Source organism: Struthio camelus, chromosome 3 (assembly GCF_040807025.1).
Source record: "Struthio camelus isolate bStrCam1 chromosome 3, bStrCam1.hap1, whole genome shotgun sequence".
Lineage (NCBI taxonomy): Eukaryota > Metazoa > Chordata > Aves > Struthioniformes > Struthionidae > Struthio > Struthio camelus.
The window spans coordinates 40,846,296-40,866,462 of record NC_090944.1 but is presented as its reverse complement, the minus strand read 5'-3'; the positions used below and the strand labels follow the sequence as shown (position 1 = coordinate 40,866,462).

At 38.2% G+C, this 20,167-nt stretch overlaps 1 protein-coding gene across 5 annotated transcripts in view; it reads right to left on the bottom strand.

Annotated features, from left to right (window-relative positions):
* Positions 1-3,105: 3,105 nt before the first annotated feature.
* COL19A1 (collagen type XIX alpha 1 chain) overlaps positions 3,106-20,167 on the bottom strand; it is a 209,395-nt gene continuing 192,333 nt past the window's right edge. For 3 of the 5 annotated variants that reach the window (XM_009689151.2, XM_068937488.1, XM_009689152.2), the window contains exons 46-50: positions 17,380-17,550; positions 16,333-16,399; positions 11,444-11,599; positions 4,711-4,788; positions 3,111-4,472 (exon numbers count right to left, since the gene is read on the bottom strand). In XM_009689151.2, the coding sequence (XP_009687446.2) occupies positions 4,336-4,472; positions 4,711-4,788; positions 11,444-11,599; positions 16,333-16,399; positions 17,380-17,550 (609 nt within the window). In that variant the 3' untranslated portion in view covers positions 3,111-4,335. Of the gene's footprint in view, positions 4,473-4,710; positions 4,789-6,741; positions 10,613-11,443; positions 11,600-16,332; positions 16,400-17,379; positions 17,551-20,167 lie in introns of those variants that run through there. The other 2 variants (XM_009689153.2, XM_009689154.2) reach the window with 2 other exon arrangements.

Sequence of the window (20,167 nt, the reverse complement as noted above, 5' to 3'; positions counted from 1 at the left end):
TGGCTGCTTTTACAATAGTATATTTGGAGAAACAAATTTATAAAGCACTAATTTAGCTTGTGGGGTTTTTCATACAATGTTTACGTAAACATAACATAAAAAAGAATACAAAATTTGAGTGTAGGCAGACATGAAAAGTAGTATTTCACCATTGTGAAAAACCAGAAGTGCCAAAACATTTTATGTGATTATCCATGAATTTAAAGCTGTGCATATCTAACATTTGTCATAATACACACTCACAAAACACACAGGGAAGACTGATGCTGCAATCAGTTGTGTTTCCATATCACAGTGCTTATTTTAGCATCAAAATCAAGTCTAGTTTAATACAAAAAATATTCTGAAACCGCTAACAAGTTCTGAAACGCTAACAAGTAGGTTGCACTGCTACTTGATTTTACAAACTATACTATTTTAATTTTCTTAGCCTTAACCGACTCTCTGCTCCCCTAGAGACAAATATCATTACAGTGGACATAAATGACGTCTGCCAGTGATATGTTCTGTTACTGTATGTTTTTCTATATCGTATGTATATACAAAACACAAATAAAATCTAAGTAATATTACCTGGAAACACTTAATCCAAAAAGGCAATATTTTTACAAATACTACCATCTAAAAATAAAGAGATTTTAGAAAAGAGTATCAGGCTCCAGAATAAATCCGGACACATGAACTCCTGGGCTGTGAGTCTGCACAGCGGTGCGTCAGGCCTCGCGCCACCGGGAGTTTGGCCTTTGCCTTACCGCTGCACTGAAAAGAGGGACGAACTCCACCGTGTGGGCAGCAGGAGCTACGTTACAGCCTTGGAAAAACCTCACCGCTACTGTGCCACTGTAGCATCATTACTTTCTTTAGGTAAATGAGTAGTTCTCTACATAGCGACAATTTTAAGAAGATCCCAACGCTTTCTTGGTAAGTGATAAAGAAACTTGCCCTAAAATACAATCGTCTGACCCTGAACTAGAACAAAGCTTAGAGAACCTTAAACAAAGGTGTAAAGCATTTTGTCAAAGATGCTTCAGCTCTAAGTTTTGCTCTAAGTAAAAATATTTTGTGCTGCTGGAAAAAATAATCCTCTGTGTTTAACTTCTTGCAATATTTCCTACAGCACAGATTGGTTAAACCAGCTATGAAATTGAGAAATCGTAAAATAGATTACCCTCCTCGCTGGGCAAAAAAACCCCCCAAAAAATCAAAAAAAACCCACCACCACACCCAATCAGTTTGAAACCACAAACAAATTGCAAGGACCAAACCTGAAAAATAGGCAGAAACGTGTTTCACACTACGCTCTGCTTTAAAATCTAAAAACATAGAGTTGGAGCAACCCAGTATAAAGTAAAGTTAACCCGGGATTTACTCTCTTTCACCCAAGTGCAGAACATGGCATCTTGAAAAATGGTATCAAGGTACCCCATATAACAAAATACCCGTATTCTGACATGAGAAAATTAAATTGGGCTTAATGCAAAATAAAGACTAAGGAAACAAGGTAATTACCAAAGCTACCTGCAAATAAGTTCAGTGTTCAAATTAAATTTTAAAGACTTTCAGATCTGAGCCTAAAAAAAAAAGAAAAAGGCATCTGTAGGACACATAGATGAAAAAATAAACTTTTCAAAATACAAAAAAGTGTTCTACTTGCTGATAAATTCAAGTAAATTGACATACAGAAATTGTATCAGGCAAATAACAAACGCTCAGTTTCAACTAGCTAAAAGCCCCAAAATATACACATAACGCTAAACCCGAGTAACCCCCTCTGTACAGCCTTCCGGGAAGGGGACTGCCTGGAAACCCTCCAACCAGGTAGTATTCTTTAAAAGACAGCACCCTTTTAGATATCATCACAGAAAATGAAGTTTAAACATTAACTTACAAAGTAAAAAAATATTTAGATTTTTACACAGATTGGAATCACTAGAGAAGTAAAAATAAATCGGTTAAAAACGATACGCCTGACCAGCAGCTCCTCTGACTGCATCGAGGGCAGCGTGGGGGGCCCGGGCGCCTGCCGGCGACGAGAGCGGACGCCTGGGGCCGACCGCTCGCAGGGTTTCACGCGGCCCGGCTGCCTCCCGGCGCTTTCGGAGCTGCAGAGGCCGGACACCGAGAGCGACCTGACCCGACCCGATGGGGGAGGCAGAGACCCCCATGGCCTCCCCAAGCGCAGGAGGGCTCCACGAGGAGCCGACCAGCCGGGCCACCCGCCGCTTGTCCCCTCCCGAGGGACGCGTGGAAAATGGGACAGGAGAAACTGTGGTCTGACCCATCACGCTGACCTTCACAAGAGAAGCACGAAATACCCGAAAGCCCCCCTGCAGGCGTCCCCTGCTGCAGCACACACGACAGCTCACCCAGAAGCGACGGGCTTCACGATACGACCAAGTTTCTCTGCCGTCCTCCTTGCGGCTGGCCTGCTCCTCGTGTCTTAACGACAGCGTACGACCTCTGCGATCGCTTAAGCTTCGCTCTTGTGCCAAGCACCTTCTTCCCTCGAAACGGCGAATGGATTAACAGCTGAAGTAATGCTCAGAGCAGTTGTTCTTAGGGGAGGCTTTTCTTCTCAGAAGGAGGGCCTGAAAGCGTCCCTGTGCTCCCCAGCGGCAGCAGTTTAACTGCATTGCCTCCTGGAGGAACGTGGCTCCTCTCAGCCTGGGCGCAATCGCTAGGAACTCTATCCAGAACAAACGCCACTACGTTTTTTTAAAGACTCGCACCCTCCGCATTTACTATTTTTAAGCAAAAATCAGATGTTGATCAAATTAACTTCTTGCTCTTCAAGCACAGTCATCCCCATAACCACTTATCTGTCCAAAGTGGGAGAGAACTACTAACTTCCTATGGAGAGGGCAGAGCCCTCAGTACTGTTTTTGTACAATGAGTTGTGGAGCTTTGCACAGGGTTGTGGGTCAGAGCTGTGTTCTCTTAGCAGCCCTTCCAGTTTCTAGTACACTGTGACAAGTGCCTTAGGACTGATCTGTAGATGCTCTTGCATCATGTTTCATAATAACCAGGAATGAACCTGCAGCCAGCCCTTCTCCCTCCTTTTCCAGAATCAGTCTCTGTCTGATTGATTTTCTTCATCTTTTCTTTCCTTTACTCAGCACTTTGAGCTCTGTAAGATTTGCTCTGCTTTGTGCTTTTTTGACAATGTCTGGTCCAGTTCAGTGTCTTGCAAACTGCATGAAATCACCTCCCTTGTATTATATGTTTTAACGGAGGGTTTGGTAATTTTCAGAAATTTCTATTGAACTTGAATGGTTTTTTGCAACCAGTTGCTAGGACCTGTGAACCTTGCTTTCTCTTGTGTTCAAATTCTTGTTAAACTTATTTTGGCACCTAATGATTACAGGAAAAAGAGGGAAAGCGTGCCATTAGTAAGTTGTTTTCAGAGCTATGAAGGTTGCTTCTTGGCCGTCACTGCCTAACAGCTACGCTCTACAGCAAGAGGTCTTTTTCACCGTAAGCAGACGTAACGACAGAGTAGCTTCATTCAAGACAATGATAATGCACTTACTAGGCTCATTAACTGTTCGAAGAGGTGCCAGGTCTCAGTTAAGAATAACAAACAGCACCGGTCCCCAGCAATTTATCTGGAGTATATGTATCCAGGACTAAAAAGAGGTACAAGTTCTGAACTGGAATAACATGCGACAAGAAATACTTCCCGAGGCGACACCCAGTGACTCTCCAGTCAATCTGAATCAAAATGCTGCATGGGAATAGAGAGATCACATAAAATACCTTCATTTCCTTGAGCGCTAGGAAATTACTGAAATGATTGATAGTGTTCATGGTGCATGGCAGACCTGGTTCAGAAAGGTGTGCGGAGCTTCCTCAGGGGATAGTGACTTTTAGTCTAAACAGAGTTCCCAGCACTCCAGCTGAGAGCCAACAGTCACTGCTAATAGGTACACTTTAAAAAACCTCAGAACTGCATTTTCTCCATTTAAACTTCAGCACTAGCAAGGAAAATAGAACCAACTTACATACTGAGGCAAACATACTGTCATAAGTTATAATAAAATATTTTCTGTTTGAAGAAAGAAGCTTATGAAAATTATTTGGGCCTATTTTCTCCTCTAAGCAAAATAAATATGAGAAACAACACATGGAATGCACTCTGGAAAACAAATGGCATCATTTCATAATTATGACACTGCAAGTAACATACAAAAGGCTCAATTGTATGCCTTATAAATTATCTGTATACTATGCAGTGTCTGGGGAAAAAAAATGCACCATATATTTCAAAGATTAAATTAACTTATTGAGAGAAGTGAGAAGTGGCTGTGAACCCAAGCGTCTCTGGGAGAGGGTTTTTTATTTTCCACTGGTGCGTGACCGAGTCTGTGAGACGTGGTAATAGCAATCTGCTGGATTGCACCTTCCATGAGGTCCGGGTGGCCCCTGCAGTCCGGGTGACCCTGGAGCTCCTGGGGGGCCTGGCAGGCCAGTAGCTGGTAAAATAAATTCAGCAATTAGCATAGCCCTCACCAGAGTGCATACAGCATCTTGCATTACAATACTGAAAGTTAGCTTCACACCAGCTAGTCTGCAAGAAGGCAAGTATATCCAACCTCATGCTGCAGCAAAAACCAGGAGGAAATATACTGAGGTAAAACTGATGAGCGAATGAGGAGAAAAGAGTGTTAGTTCATTATTAACAATAGCGTAAATAAATCTGGAGACTTGTACCTGAAGGGCCAGGTGGTCCAGGATCACCAGGCAGTCCAATTCCAGGCTCACCTCTTTCCCCTTTCTGTCCTCTATAACCTACACAGAATAGAGATATGAAAATAAGAGTGTCCTCTTGTTATAAACAGTAATCTGCTATCTATCTTATTGACAGGAAATTATCAAGCCAAATGCAAATGTGAAAACAGATGCCCACTTTTTTCTGATACTGGTAATACAACTGTTAGTTTATATGTTCCTTCTGCAAAATATGAGGATTTCGAGCAGTAACTGCCGTATCCTCTGATAAAGGACTCTTGCTAGATATACTAGCCTCACCTTTCCCAAAGATTTTAAGTTCCCTTCCTAATAAAGAACGTAATGTGTGTTTTCCTTCAGTGTCACCTGCTTGGTGAACGGATATACCGCAGCAACCCAAACGCTGCCTGGAATCTGACCACAGGTTTCACTGACCGTACTCACGCAAGCACAACCAGGGCAGTCAGTCTTTCTCCCTGGGATAGCCCAACACCTGAGCGAGACTTTGCCCTTGCTACTACACATAGATCTTTATGTATGCACTTTTTAGACTGTAAAGTTTAGACTGGAAGTCGTACACTTGGATATTTCACCATATGTAAAAGTGGACGCAGTCCTCCCTCCGGTGTTATACAGCTGCCCTCGCTCCGAACAAGGTGTCTCTAGAGCTCGTGCAGATTACGGGTTCTAGCATGCAAAGCCGACTTTGGCCCAAGTACCTATATATTGTCAATATGGTGTGATCGCTAATTATATTTTGAATGTTTGTGCCTGTTTTCTTCACAGGCCTGAGCTCTGTATTAAAGATAATTAGCTTCCACCTTGTTATGTGCTGCAACTCACACCCACACTATGCGACTCTTTTTTCCTAAACTCTGGCTATGTTTTTATCAGCTGGAAACATTCTGGATGCCTTAGAGCAGAGGACTCACGGGTACCAGTATAAGATTTTGCTTACTATTTCAAGTTAAAAATCTATGAAGATATAGCTTTTCTATTGAAACACAATTTATGTAGGAGGAGGAATGAAAGGATTCTCAGGCATTTTGAAAGGAACAAACGTGGCACTTGCCACAACCCCTTATTTTAAAAGGGTTATAAGAAAATCCTCTTACCTCTCCTCCCCAACACCTCAGCTGTCGGCCTGTAAGGTGACATATGCTAGCGATTAATTTGCAGACTTCTGGTCACATTTGTTATTAAATTTGTTCTGCTTCCGGGACCAGCGTATTTCCAGTGTCAGGCATGCCATACAACAAATTTTCTTTGTGGAGGAGCTGTAACTTATTTTAAATTAAAAGAGAAGAGACACAGCTGACCAGTCAGCATAGTGCTATCAGTCCAACTCATGTCTCCTGAAGAGTAAAGGGCACTGGCAGAGGAATGGCAAAGGCTGCCATGTCAGTGCACCTCAGTCTATGGCAGCACTGCTGCTTTGCAGGACAGTCAAGAAGGAAGCTATTATAAACACTGTGGGTACCAGTTCAGGGTTTCAGCAGACCCAGTGCAAGAGGAATGGTACACAAGGTATTCAAACTTTCTGTTAAACACAAGCTTATTATACATTTCAGTAGAATTTCCATTATCAATTGCAATCATCCTGGATTTCAAAACAGAGCATCAGTTAGCTTACTCTCTTCAACACCCCAGCAAAGAAATGACAGTGGAATTCATACAGGCAAAACAGTAGAAAAATGCATGCAGAATGACATGCAAAACATAACAAAAGGAAATAAACTGTTTAAAAGGTCACAGAAAAACAAACTTCATATTAATCATGCATTCTGGTAACCAAGTTGTGTTAAACACAATTGTGTGAGGTGCATAAGCACACAAGCTACAGAGATTCAGAAAAGGGAATCTGATGGTGTTGGTATTCATGGTGAATCTTGTTTGCGCTTTAATGACCACAGTAATATTTATAACTGTATCAAAGCTGGCTGGCTGTGAAAAATCTTGTGTAATACATAGCAGTTGCGACTGTTTGAGAAGCTCAATCACACAACCACAGAGTCTATTACATTTCCTATTTATTATATATCTCTATGTTTCTTAATTTACAATAGATAGTTACAGTACATTTCTCACTACAAACCCAGTTAATTATAATTTTACAAAGTAGTGCTGCCACTCATTATCTGTTTTGCATTTCTTGAGCTATGGGGAAGAGAGAGAAATCACATTTACGATATAGCACATTTACAATCTCCATAATAGCATTATTGTAGATAACTGACATAACATAGTTGAAAATGGATCAAGATAGATTGAAAGATTCTGTAAACATCACTGGAATTCAAGACAATAAGGGGGAAAAAAAACAACAGTACAAACAGCAGGCTGCCTATGCAAATGTATGAACAAGGACTGAGTAAACAATTACTAGCTGTACCTGGATACATATACAAAGGTGTAGTTCGTACATAGTGGCAGAGCAAGTTTTGTTAACACTGAAGTTTAATATAAACCCGGGTAGCTTTCCTAAAAACAAGGCTTTATTTAACAGAGTATAAGCATATAAGTAAACAGGCTTATAAGTAAACAATCTAAACAATGCAATATGTGACTCTGGCAGTGCAATATTTGATTTTCAGTGAGGTATATTTTGCTCAGAAGCAGGTCCCATGATTACACTTCCAGAGGATAGTATTACCTTCTATCTGAGCTTAAAGTGACAAATTCATACACAGTCAAAGGAAAATATTATCACATACCTGAATAAGGTTTCGATTTATTGGTTTTAACACAAAGGCAAATATAAGATATTTTATGCTTCTACTGGTAGAATCACAACTCCAGTAAGAGGTTCCTGCTTGATTCGAAAGGCTTCCAGAGGCAACTGCTTTACCAAAGCCTTTCACTTGGGTTCCAGAAGTTTTGTCACAATTTCTGCATCCCAAAAGTTGTTGCATGTAAACATGTACCCAATGTGGGTGGTATGGTAAACACTTAGTAGTAGTATGTAGCAAGTATGTATTTAAGCAGATTAAGCACTCTTCTTCTGTTCATAGACCAGTGATAGCTAAAACGTAGCTTATGGTTTGGTGCTATCTAACAGTACTACAAATATTGCAGTCTGTCAGAAGCAAATATTGCAACAGCCTGAGCTCTACTTGGAAATGATACTATTTCGTATCTGTATGCTCTGGAGGGATAGAAAAAGTCATCTCATTTAAACAGCCCCAAAGGGAATTCCATCTATATTCTGAGACCCTCTTCCATGTGCATGGCGAATACAGCAGCCGAAACTAGCACGGCAGTATCCAGAGAAATCTGAGGTTCTTTTAACACAAATGTGAGGCAAATACATTAACACAGCAGAGAACAATGATTCCAAAGTATCCATTGTATTTCAGTGTGCAAATAGTGTGCATATCACTGCATTCGTAAAAACACAAAACGGCAAAGCAGCAGAAATGGTGCTAAGAGCAAGCAAGCCCTTCCTATCCAGTTTCCAGTGCACAGTCTGAATCTGTTCTTTGCGTCACAGCCCTCTCAGCTGTGAGGTAGTAACTGGTTTTCAAATCAGAGTAAAAATAAGTTGATTTCACTTCCACAGTAAAGAACAGCTTAGGGGAGGTAAGACTTTAAAACTCTGCAGCTATTTCTGAAGTAAAAAGTGACCCTATCTGGACAGCATCTACTACAATGGGCTCCTGATGTCAACCAAGGCCTCTAGATGCTCCCACAATACAAATTAGCAACAGATATAAATTTTAAAGCAGAGTTCAGCAATCAAGAAAAGGAATTTTCACTATTCATCAAATGGTATTTTTCTTTCCTGAGCTGAGATGGTTGATTCCCTGGGGCTACCACGAGTTTTGAGGATCCATAAAAATCTCTTGATGTTTCCTTAATATAACAGAAACAGTGAACTTTAACTAGGATGAACCCTTCTTTTCCTTAGGACAAAAATCAATAGTCTCATTAATGCAAGGGATAATATGCATCTCTGGATTGCAAAATTACCCCAATGTGAATTTGGACTAATGGACCAAAACTCACTTTCTATTTTATTTTTAAAAATCTAATTAAATCAATGGAGTTAATTGAGCTAGTTTATCTAACACATGACAGAGTCTGACTGATTGCATGCAAAATGGATGATGGTAAAACTTGTCAATAAAGTGTTTAAATAAACTTCTTGTTTGTCTAAAAGACACTAGCATCCTTTGAAACACATACATAGTAAACTAGTTCCTCTGCTCTCCCTTAAACAGATGCTGTACATTTCACTGGTCACAGTGCCTCACAGTATCAGCTTCCTGTAGCTTACGCCATAGGTAATTTTTTTTTTTTTCAGTGAGGAAACATATACATCAATCTTTCAATCATTCTTATACAAAGTCTGTTTAACCGCCAAATGCATATTTCATCATTCATGTTGCAACTCTGTTGGTTTTTTTTCGTTTGCATGCTATGTTTTTACTGAGACCATCGTATAAAATCAAAATTATTTGTACCTAAAGCATTGGGAACTACCTGATCCATACTAGGACCAACCTTACTCAAGGATAGCAGGTTACAATTCTAGAATTCATTAGAAATGGATGCCTCTATTCCCAATAGTTTAAGAATGCCTTAAATAAAGACAGGCAACACCTGCCTCCTCGAGGAGGCCCTCTGCTCAGCATGCACGAATAGCCACCTGCTCTGCAAGTGATCACGCAGGTCCTATGAATTACTCTTCAAAAGCGTCTACTTTTCAGTGACTATATGGGACATGTAAGTGACCAAAATAGACACTGATTCACTCTGGCAGCCCAGATGCATATTACTGCACAGAGTAACACCCTATTAAATACCTGGAGTAGGCAATCTGGGTTGCAAACAAGTGAGAATTACTATAATGAATAACTGGCTGTCAATACTTGCTTACTCGCTGTTTCCCCGCTCGCCATACTGTTTTGCAGTATGAAAAATCCTGTCCGATGCATATTATCTGTTTAGCACACCGACTATGTACATGAACACAGCATGCTTCCTCGCTGACCTGGGCATACGTGCAGAAAGCGTGCTACCCTGATGGCCTCAGACACACATGCATATAACATGCTTCTCCAAAAAGTCCTGCCTGCCACATCTTTTATGGCTGAGAATAAACTGAAATATGCAAGGATACTTTTCAATCTGCTCAGAGATACGAATTTCATTTTCCTGTTGGCACAAAACAATAACATGGACAGGCACAGCAGGGAAAGGCATGAACTGTATTTGTAACTGTGCTTCTCTCAGGGTAATATCTTTTACTCATAGTGTAATAAGGAGGCAAGACAAATGTTTGGCGTGCTTTCTTTTGCAGTATAACTTTATATATCTTCTGATATATCAGAGAAGTAAATGCTTCTCACCTAGTTTAACTCTTACTAACCAAAAAACAGTATTGAGCATACTGGTAAAATACATGGAAATCCTATGTACCTGGGGCACTACTTTTACTTAAGCATAAGGCATGAAAAAGCAGCTTTATTTGTTTTCAAGCATAGCTATCATCTTCACTCTTGATGCTCACTAGCTGGAAGTTAAGCCTAGTACAACGTGCTACTTCCCAGAAGCATCTGAGACTATCCACCGCATACATAATCATTGCACAATCTGGCACTGACATTAAAGTTGACTGTTTACAGTAATCTGAATATTTAGAAAATGAAGAAGTCAGTGTTGTAAGACTCTAAGCCTTTTAATTGTTTTCTTTGATCCTTTATTCTTGTTTGTTCTTCTTATTCTGAGCTCATCATATTTTTCAAGCTTCTCTCAAGGGTTTGCTCTTATCAATGTTAATAAGTCTTTATTCTTCTGATAGCTTTAGGATCCACACATCTTCAGTTTTGCTTTCATGTTCTTCAATCCAGTCTGACTTGCTCTGACTCCAGAGCAGACCAAACTAACAAAAGATAATAATTAAGAACTACCTACAGATAAACTGCAAATTACATATTACCCACAAAATATTATTGTTCTATAAATTATTTTTCCTTTATTCCATTCTCCTCCGTTTAACCTCTGACAGGCTGAATCCACAGGAGAACACAGTTATAATGATCTTGGACCCCTTGAAGTTAATTTCACAGTGAAGGACGGTTCAGTGGAACGAGAGTCCTACACTGCCTGAATGCACTGCAATGCACAAATTACAGTTCAGGATATAGTGAAAAGCGGATTACTCAGAAGTTGATTTGTCAGAATAGATTATTTCACTATAAAAGGTATTCATGCTGTACTATTTCAGTTCTCACTGCTTCTTAAAGAACAATATTTGCCTTCAATCTTTCCTCCCCAGTGATGTCTCAGTATCAGAGCTGAAAGCACTTGGACTTGGAGCTCAAAACTTGTTTCTTAAATAAGATAGTCTCTTAATGTGGATCAGGATGTAAATAGCTACATTAGAGTGCTGGCATAGTTTCTCTTCCTCATTAAAGTATTTTAGAGAAAAAATAACTGCTACAATAGTTTTAGATATCTGTCAGCTTTAGATATCTGTCAGTACTTCATCATTCATTAGAATAAAATGCACTGATTAGGAATTTTTAATCAGTATAATCCACACATCTACTATGGGTTAATATTTAGCTCTAGTCCGGAAAAATATAAGTACAGTTTTAAAAGTTAATCATTAGGAAGCTAGACATGTAGTCCTGGCTTATTTAATGATCATTAGCAAGTGAATAAAGATTTCAAGATACAATTCATAAAAACATTTTTTTGGAACTCCTACCCTGAAGTCCACGTTCTCCTGGTGGCCCTGGTAAACCGTCTTGTCCTGGTGGCCCTGGTAAACCGTCTTTTCCTGGTGGCCCTGGTTTTCCATGAGCTTGGGAAGCAAGCATTGCAGCAGGCAGCTTCAGCTGCGACACAAACTGAGCCATCCTCTCTTCATTAACATAGGGCACAAGAAAGAAAGGGGATAAGAAATCTGCTACCAAAATACATAAAAACAAACAAATCCCAAAGTCCGAGCCAAAATAAGTTTCCAGAAGTAAATGTGTTTAGTCCTTCAGAAGGTTAATGGTTCAAAGTACTAAATGCTCCTATAAATACTAGGACCCTCGGTTTGAACCAACTTCAACATGCGAGTCTTTATCCTTTGAAGTAATCTGAATGAACCTGTACTAAAGTTTCTATCACTACTACCTTTTACTAATATGTTCCAATATTTCAAATGACTCGTCCTGATGGAAGCACTTAAAATATATAAACACAGAATAGTTAGTATTTAACATCTCTATGAAGGGATATATCTATACATATCTATAACTCACATCCAATTGCAAAGTAGAGCTTAAATACTGTGAGTAGTCGTTGGGATGAGCTGAAACCCTAAAAAAAGGTGTAAAAAAACCATAAATGCTCAGCAAACATTAACTGCAGAGATTTCAGCACGAAATATTCATGTTTGTAGAATAAAGGGCACTTGGTAACATCTCAGTGTTCAAATCATTACTAATCTTGAATCAGTGTCAGTCATATTGGATTCAAAAACTTAACTAAGTATTCAATACTCTATTCAGGTATATACTTTGATGGAGTTTTAAAATTTAAGACAATAATTTGAGTAAAGAGAAGAGTGGCTATAAAACGAAAAATAAGCAAAGTGATAGAGTGGAAAACAGGCAAAGTGAAACCAAACCAAAAATAGTAGATTTGCGGATACAGTAGTGAGGAGTAGAAAATGGAACGCCTGTAAAGACAAAACCCAATATTTCCTGTAGGCAAGACACCTTTTAATACTTTAAATAGTATTAAAGGTACCTTTAGATACCTTTTATTTTACGGACATTCCATTTGAGTGGGACAAGGATGGAACCTTAGCCAACACACTCCTCTTGAAAGGCACAATAGTCTGAACTTTTTGAGGAGTGACAGTACAGGGAAGGGTGAAAATAAACAAAATGATAGCTTTGTTATAAAGTGAAAAACTGGTTGAATAGTTTAAAAAAATCTCAAAATTTATATGGTTTCTTTTATCCCCAAAAGATAAGATGCTATCCTGTACGCACAATAAATTAATGATAAAATAGCTAAGTCACAGTGCAGACATAAGTATGCTTCTCAGCTGAAGAGAAGCTACCATTTAGTGGTATTTTAGCAGGAGCCTGTTTCAGAAACCTACGTGAGTTACAGCTTTTTAAGGCTGCCAAACAAAACGAGTGCTGGGGAAGAATAAATGATTCCTTTTCAGAGTAAAGACACACCAAAGAACATTTTCATAGTGCAAAGGCCTTGGCTGAATGTGGTACTTGCTTAAAATTGCGCTGGAGGCTGGCAGCGTGCAAGGAAGCTTTGGAGCCCCTGGACACAAGTCACTAGACATCCAGCAACTCAGAAATGCTGATCAGAGATCACTAAACAGCATAATAATTTCAGTGCATCCAGAGTGGGGGAAAGTCTAAACCTTGCTAACTAAGCCCAGATCAGTTGCACAGTGATAGTTAGTCTCTGTTCTGGAGATACAAAAATTTTCATTAGAAAAAAGAAATGAAAAAAGGTAATAGTGTATTCACACCACAAGGTAGATTTTGATTCTTGATATACGTCAAGTGTGTACAATTTGAAGACTTTTCTTAACCACAGTTCTACTCTGACACACAGCTGTAGGATGCTATGCCTAAGGCTCTTGTTTTTATTTTATAGATTTACGGATCTGGGAATTTTTCATATAAAACAAGCCTAATGTCTTTTGATTGCATATTTTTTTAACTTTTCAAATATTTCTATGCAATAATGACAATATAGAAATTTGAGGTGGGATTCTGTAGCTGTTCTGCACACAGGCCTCCTATTATTATCAGAAGGTGCTTATGCAGAGGACTACAAAACAGATCAAACCTATCTTAGAAGAAACTTCATACAATCTGCTATGCATGAGGCCGTTTGACAAAGTGTGGATTTGACATTGCAGAGTAACGTGTTTGAATTCTGAGCTCTGCAGTACTTGGGAAGCAACACACTCAACCTCCTCCAGCAACCCTTGCCACGGAAGTCAGGAAACAGGGAAATTCTCAAGCTTCCTACTGTAGCAGGTCAAATAACACAAAGGGAAAAAGCAGTCTTGAGGAACAAGAGGGAAATAAGTTTCCTCTAAGGACTAGGAATGGAAAAATTCTCTCTTGAAGAAATAACTTTAAACGTGAAAGAAAAATCAGACCATACCAGCCAATGTTCATTACCAACAAGATTATTGCCAGCTGTGATAGCTATTTACAAATACTGAAATACTGTCAATTAATATCAGAAAAGTAGATTTAACTGGACTAGCCTTGGCAATACACATGAAAGTAGGGCTATAAAAATTATAGCTTTGTAGGAATTCCTTGTTTGTTCAGTGAGCTGCTCAAAACGTTCCCTTTTCTTTATATTTGTTTACTATTTACACATGTATAATAAAACAGGTGAAGTAATCATTTTCCAATTAAGAACCGTTAGCAATAGTTTGCTCTTATTGTTTGGAATTAATTGGTCATGTCAAGTGATAGCCTACCTACATCACATCTATTTCTTTTATTTCTTGTCTGGTTCACAAACATTTTAAATGGAACAAAAAAGTAGTAAGTTCCAGGAAAAATGATTAGGGAGGATAAAATGGTTAAAACGTAGAAAGATTAGCAAAACTAAACATACAGGGGAAAAATGAAACTGTAAACGATTGTGCAGAGCCAGTATTTCAAAAATTTTGTAGAAGAAACTAGTATTTCTTAAACAAAGAGGAAATATAAATGAAAAAACATCAGAGTGTACACAATATTCAAGACTAGGGACTGAAATTAACCAGTCACAAACTTCATCTCAAACACGCGAGGATGTAGCTAAAATAGTAAGTAATGAATAACTTTTTTTGAAGTAGAGAATATCACCTTTTTAAGGCTAACTTGTAGGAAAGGATATCTAGAGAAATATTCTAAATTAGAGAATCACGGAATGGTTGGGTTTGGAAGGGACCTCTGCAGACCACCCCGTCTGACCCTCTGCTCAAGCAGGGTCACTTAGAGCACGTTGCCCAGGACCGTGTCCAGTTGGTTTTGAATATCCCCAAGGATGGAGACTCCGCAACCTCTCTGGGCAACCTTCCCCAGTGTTTCACCACCCTCACAGTAAAGAAAAGAAATGAGATAACTCCACAAAAAAACAATGATCATCTTAATTTCTGTATTATCTCTCATATTAATATTTTATATATTATTACTACATCAGTTAAATATTAGTTATAAATAAGGGCAATAATTGATTACTTTAGATAAAATATTTTCTGTATATGTGCATTTTACACATAAGCAGTACGGAACCACCCTGGTCTGCATACTACATGTAATTATAGATAAGATATTGCACAATACTTTTGACACTAGATTTATTGTATTATGAAATTAATTAGTATTAGCTTTTGAAGATCATTTTCATCCATTTGTCTTTATGTATTTTTTGTATATATATTCTAAAAATACATATATATTCTAGTATTATGTAGATAAAATGCCACCAGTATTTACGTTGAGAACTACTCTGATTGCTCCAGTCAAGTGCAGTGTGCCCTTAGAGACTCTATCTGCTGAACTGGACACCCATCCACTAGTAAAATCTTTTATCTCACAACCACAGATAATCATCTCAAGAATACCTAGGGATGCCCTGGCAATCCAAGGAACTTTTAAAAACATGTAGTTTACTAAAAAAAACCAAAAACCAAACAAACCACAAACTGATTTATAGTTAATTTTTCTATTATTAATTGCCTGCTCTAGAACTTTCAGAAGCTTGTATATAACTTGTATATAAGAGTGGACTGGAAACATGGGCTTTATCAGTAAAATTGCAGACAGTTTGTATTGATGACAAGTCCTCCCCACACAATACATTAGCTATATAAAAAAAAAAAGAGTATTTTGCTGATGTTGTCATTATGCCAATTGAGGTATGCGTGTACTTCCTTTGCATGCCTAATCAATACAGCTATTTGTTGAAAATGCATAGCAGTTTAGACCTGCATAACTGAAAGCTGTCAAGTCTTTCCTTTATTTAAATAGTCATCTGCTAAGTGGCCAAAAACATTATGACCGTTGTAGTAAGTTTTCAATGTCTTCATCGTTCACAATTTTCCTGCTTGTGAGAGGGAAGCATGGATTGAAATCTAAAAATAAATGGTTGTTACATAACTTATTTGAGATAAATTATTTTATCAATTTACAAAATTCAATGAATTTAAGGGATTCAACAAGCATACCTGCAGTTGCCATTATGATTCATATTTAGAGCAACCTTCCTTTTAATGCTAATCTCTATTATGTGCTCTCCTGTATAATGACAGTATGATTTGCTTGATAACGTTAATATCATTTGGAGCAAACTATCTTTTAATGCTAATCTTCTGTAGAAGAAATACTCTGATTAACAGATATTTTAATTTATAATAAAAATTATGTATTTGAATTGTATTAAATAGTTCTAAACACCAGAACTTAGGTGACAGGTATAGCAATAAGGCAGCTATTCAAGAATAAGGCAAGTTAGATCACAAATGTTAGGAATGTATACAAAGGCTATAGGGAAATAAAAATAATTAGAATAGAACTTCACATTTAGATTCAATTGTATAACACTGCATTTTCTTACCTTCAAAAACCTTAAGGACCTCTTGTTTGATATATTTTTTTATTTCTTCAGATGAAACTGTATCAGCCTGATGAGGAAGTAAAGAGGTGATATATATCAGTTATTTACCAGTAAGGGAAAAAAAGATACTCAAGGCACTTCTACAGTACTACAAAATGAAGATACTAAAGTTAAAACTAAGCATTCAAAACTTTCACCAAAAATAAAATATTCCAAACTATTTGTGTTATTCACTTAACTGAAATGGTCATTTCATTCAAGTAATATTATAATATTATTATGAAGCTCTCTAGTACCATACAGTAGAAGAGGCACTCTCAACTATCAGGCTGGTCAGCATACTATATATGCTTTGAAATTAATAATGTTGCTTTTTCATAAGACTATTCTAAGGATGTCCAGTCATGCTGTTATGCTTTACTTGCCTTTTTATGTAATTCTCAACTTCTCACCTCTGTTAGGGACCAGCTGTTTTGATGCACAGCCAAGTAAATAATACTATATCAGAGTACCAATAACTTACACTAGAAAAGTTTTTTAGAGCTTTACCCTATCTGATTGAAGGTGTCTCACTAGTTAAAGAAAAAGATTACAACACAAATGTGTGTGTGTTCATGCGTGTGAAGACAAACCAAGGTGTATACAACAGGCAGAGTAGTAATTTCTCTTTTATTGAGGATCACTTTTGTCTGTCTGCATTTCTTTCTCATTTGCAAACACTTATCCTTTAGCTCTTAATTTTATTAAAAACTTGTAAAATTAATTGTATTGTGTAGCCCTCTGTTAATTTGTCAGGAGATAAATGAGTTGAGCATTACCTAACTACAGCTCTGAAAGCAGCACATGTGCACTCACAAAGTGAAAGGCAATATCCAAAAGAACTGCTTGATCACCTGGGTAGAATTTCTTCCACATCTGATAACTGAAGAGAAATTTTAGTTTTTATGACACTGTTGCATTTCGTGGTTGAATTTCCACTGCTCAGCACATGCTACTTTCATGTTTACTGACTTCAGAAGCAGTTACGCAGAACTTGTATTTTCTTACCAGAAAACCTGGGGGTCCTGGTGAACCTGGGGGACCTTGATGACCCGGTGATCCTGGATGGCCTCTGTCTCCTGGTGGCCCAATAGGACCCATAGCCCCCTTTTCGCCTGATGGGCCAGGTTTCCCTCTTTCACCTTGTGGACCTCTGTCCCCTGGAATACCCTGATCTCCCTGTGCAAAATAAAAGCATAAAGAAAACCACTGCATACAGTAGAAATAACTAGGAAAAGTCACCCAAGAATGTTAAAGAGAATCTTCTTCTCTGTTCAGAAACGAGCATTTATTAGACAAATAAGTTATGCAGGGAAGCTGATTTTACAGGCTAACCCTGTCTTTGAAAACACAGTGGGTACTATTCTGTTTTCTTACACTTCTAATGTTGAACTCAATGACAAAAAAATAGCATGCCTCTGTAACCCACTTTTCAATTATAGAGCTGGGGTGCACAAAGTTTATAGCCCTGATCCATAAAATGACCTAGAAATGTCAAAGATGACATAGGTAGAATTTAGGTGCTCAAATTCCCCCAGGCATTAGGTATCAGTTTTTTCTGTAAAAGAAGGAATTCCCTAGATGCTTAATATTTGGTTTCTGCACACACTAATGCTTTGAAAGACTCAACAGTTTCATGCCCATCTCCATTTTATACCTAGCTGTTACTTTCAGATTAAGTTCTCCTCTATTCCCTTTTAAAATTTGTTAGATCTGATTACAACAAGACTAGCACAGACCTTCAGGATTAAGTGCCACAAAAAAAAGAAAAAATGGCAGTCTGTCCAGCATAAGAGAGACGCTGCTCACCACTCATATGATGTCCCAATGGTCACGCCAGTCTCTCAGAACGAAAGACTAGGATTCTGTTTCTTCCTCAGTCTAGGATTATATAAACCTATCTCACTTTTTTTTCGAGAGACTGGCATGACTATGAAGCTGCTCTAGAGAGCGGTAACCTCAAAGTAAAACCAATTCAAATTCGTAAGATCAGAGAAAGAGGATGCCTTTTTGGCCAAGTGACTGAGACTGCTTAGCTGGAAGAGGTGTGGGCTTCCTTCCAGGAGCCATGTCTAACTCTTTTCTGGATCCAGCCCAATTTCACAGAATAAAAAGGGCTTGAATTTAGACTGCCCATATCTTACAACAATGGTCTGATCCTTTATCCGTACTTCGTCTCACAAAGGGTAAGTAAAAGTCTTACAGTGGGGCTTAAGAGGAAGAGGCTGGGTAGGTTAAAACCCGTGGACAGAAAGACACGATACAGATAAAAACAGAGTGATAGAAACAATGGAATGAAAGTGCAAAAAGACTGAAGTTTTGATGAAATGTTGCAATCAGATAAATAGGCATCTACAGGCACATAGAAAGGACTGCCTGAATGAGTGCTTCATTGGCAATCTGCCCAGTATTTGCAACGTCCTTAATACGATGACAGCAGAAAGTTAGCTGCTGTAGGTTTTATCTGCCTGCATTATCCTGTAGACTACATTTTGGTCATTCCTTCTCTAGAAAACAGAATGAGAAAAGAAATAAACAGACTGTTTACTTTTCAGCTAAAATGTAGCTGATAAGGTAATCAAAGAGATGCACAGACATGATTTTCAAGATAAGCTTATGCAAAAATATAATGAATCCCTGTAACAGGTACAAGTAAGAGAAAAGAAATATGGTAGATTTTTGAACAGGTATTTAACCTTCAGGATAACAATGAACATTGCGAAATGTGTGTTTCTGCATTTTGCCTGTTCTACAATTTCAGCTCATGAAAAGAACAGCAGATATATAAACTCATTTGCAATGACTAAATTCCTTGCAAACAAAATAAATTAAAGGCTAGTGTTTTGGCCAGCAGCAGCTACCAACATGGGCTGAGATAGCACTTGATTTGTTTTATTTGTAAGAAATTAAATCTTTTAGAATGATTTGTATTAGCCATTAGTCTGCTGAACTATAGCTGTAGAGCAAATCTTGAGTTCAGACTGCTAATGATCAGTTGATGGTTCTTAAGGATCACTGACTGTCCTTGCTGCATCACTTAAGCTAATGTTAAATTTCACCATAAGGAGCAAACAGCACCAAGAACTGATTACATCTTTACTAGAGTAATCCATAATCTACATGTACAAGAGGTAAATGAATGGAATTAATTGCCTTCTTATTCTACAGAAGATACTAGTAAGTTGTACTCAGATCTGAAAACTGATAAAACTGTAAAACTGTTTCACTGTTTCTGTTTAACTGATAAAACAGTAAAACTGTAGTTATATTCTAAAATCATATTTAGCTGACATGTAAAGACTAAAGAAGGCAGAGAGGACGGTAAGGATGCATGTAGGAGGTTGCACATCATTTTTATCACTGATTTGTCCTTCAAATCTCTTTGATTTCCAGTGAGTTAGAGCTTACTACTGGCTATAATTGTGCTTCACTACAAAGACTGCTGTGACTTGTGATGTTTTATTGGATTAACTGAAATTGTAATACATATACGTATATACATATATATGCTTAGACGCATACACAGGCATTCTTTCACTGATGAGATTGGAATGAATAGACTCTCTTCCTTTTTCCCAAACCTTCCCAAGTTTTACTCTGATGAAGAGAGCTAAGGCCATGTCTGTCTCTCATAGTTTTTTCAACCTCTTCCTCCCTGCTAAGAAGGATGGATAGTTCTAAATGAATCCCCAAATATGCCTGTTAGCATAATGCACAGTTCAAAGCTACTTCTGAAATTCTCTGCTGCTGTGTCGTCACTCTGCTAGCAGTCTGGTGAGATACAAACAGCAATTGT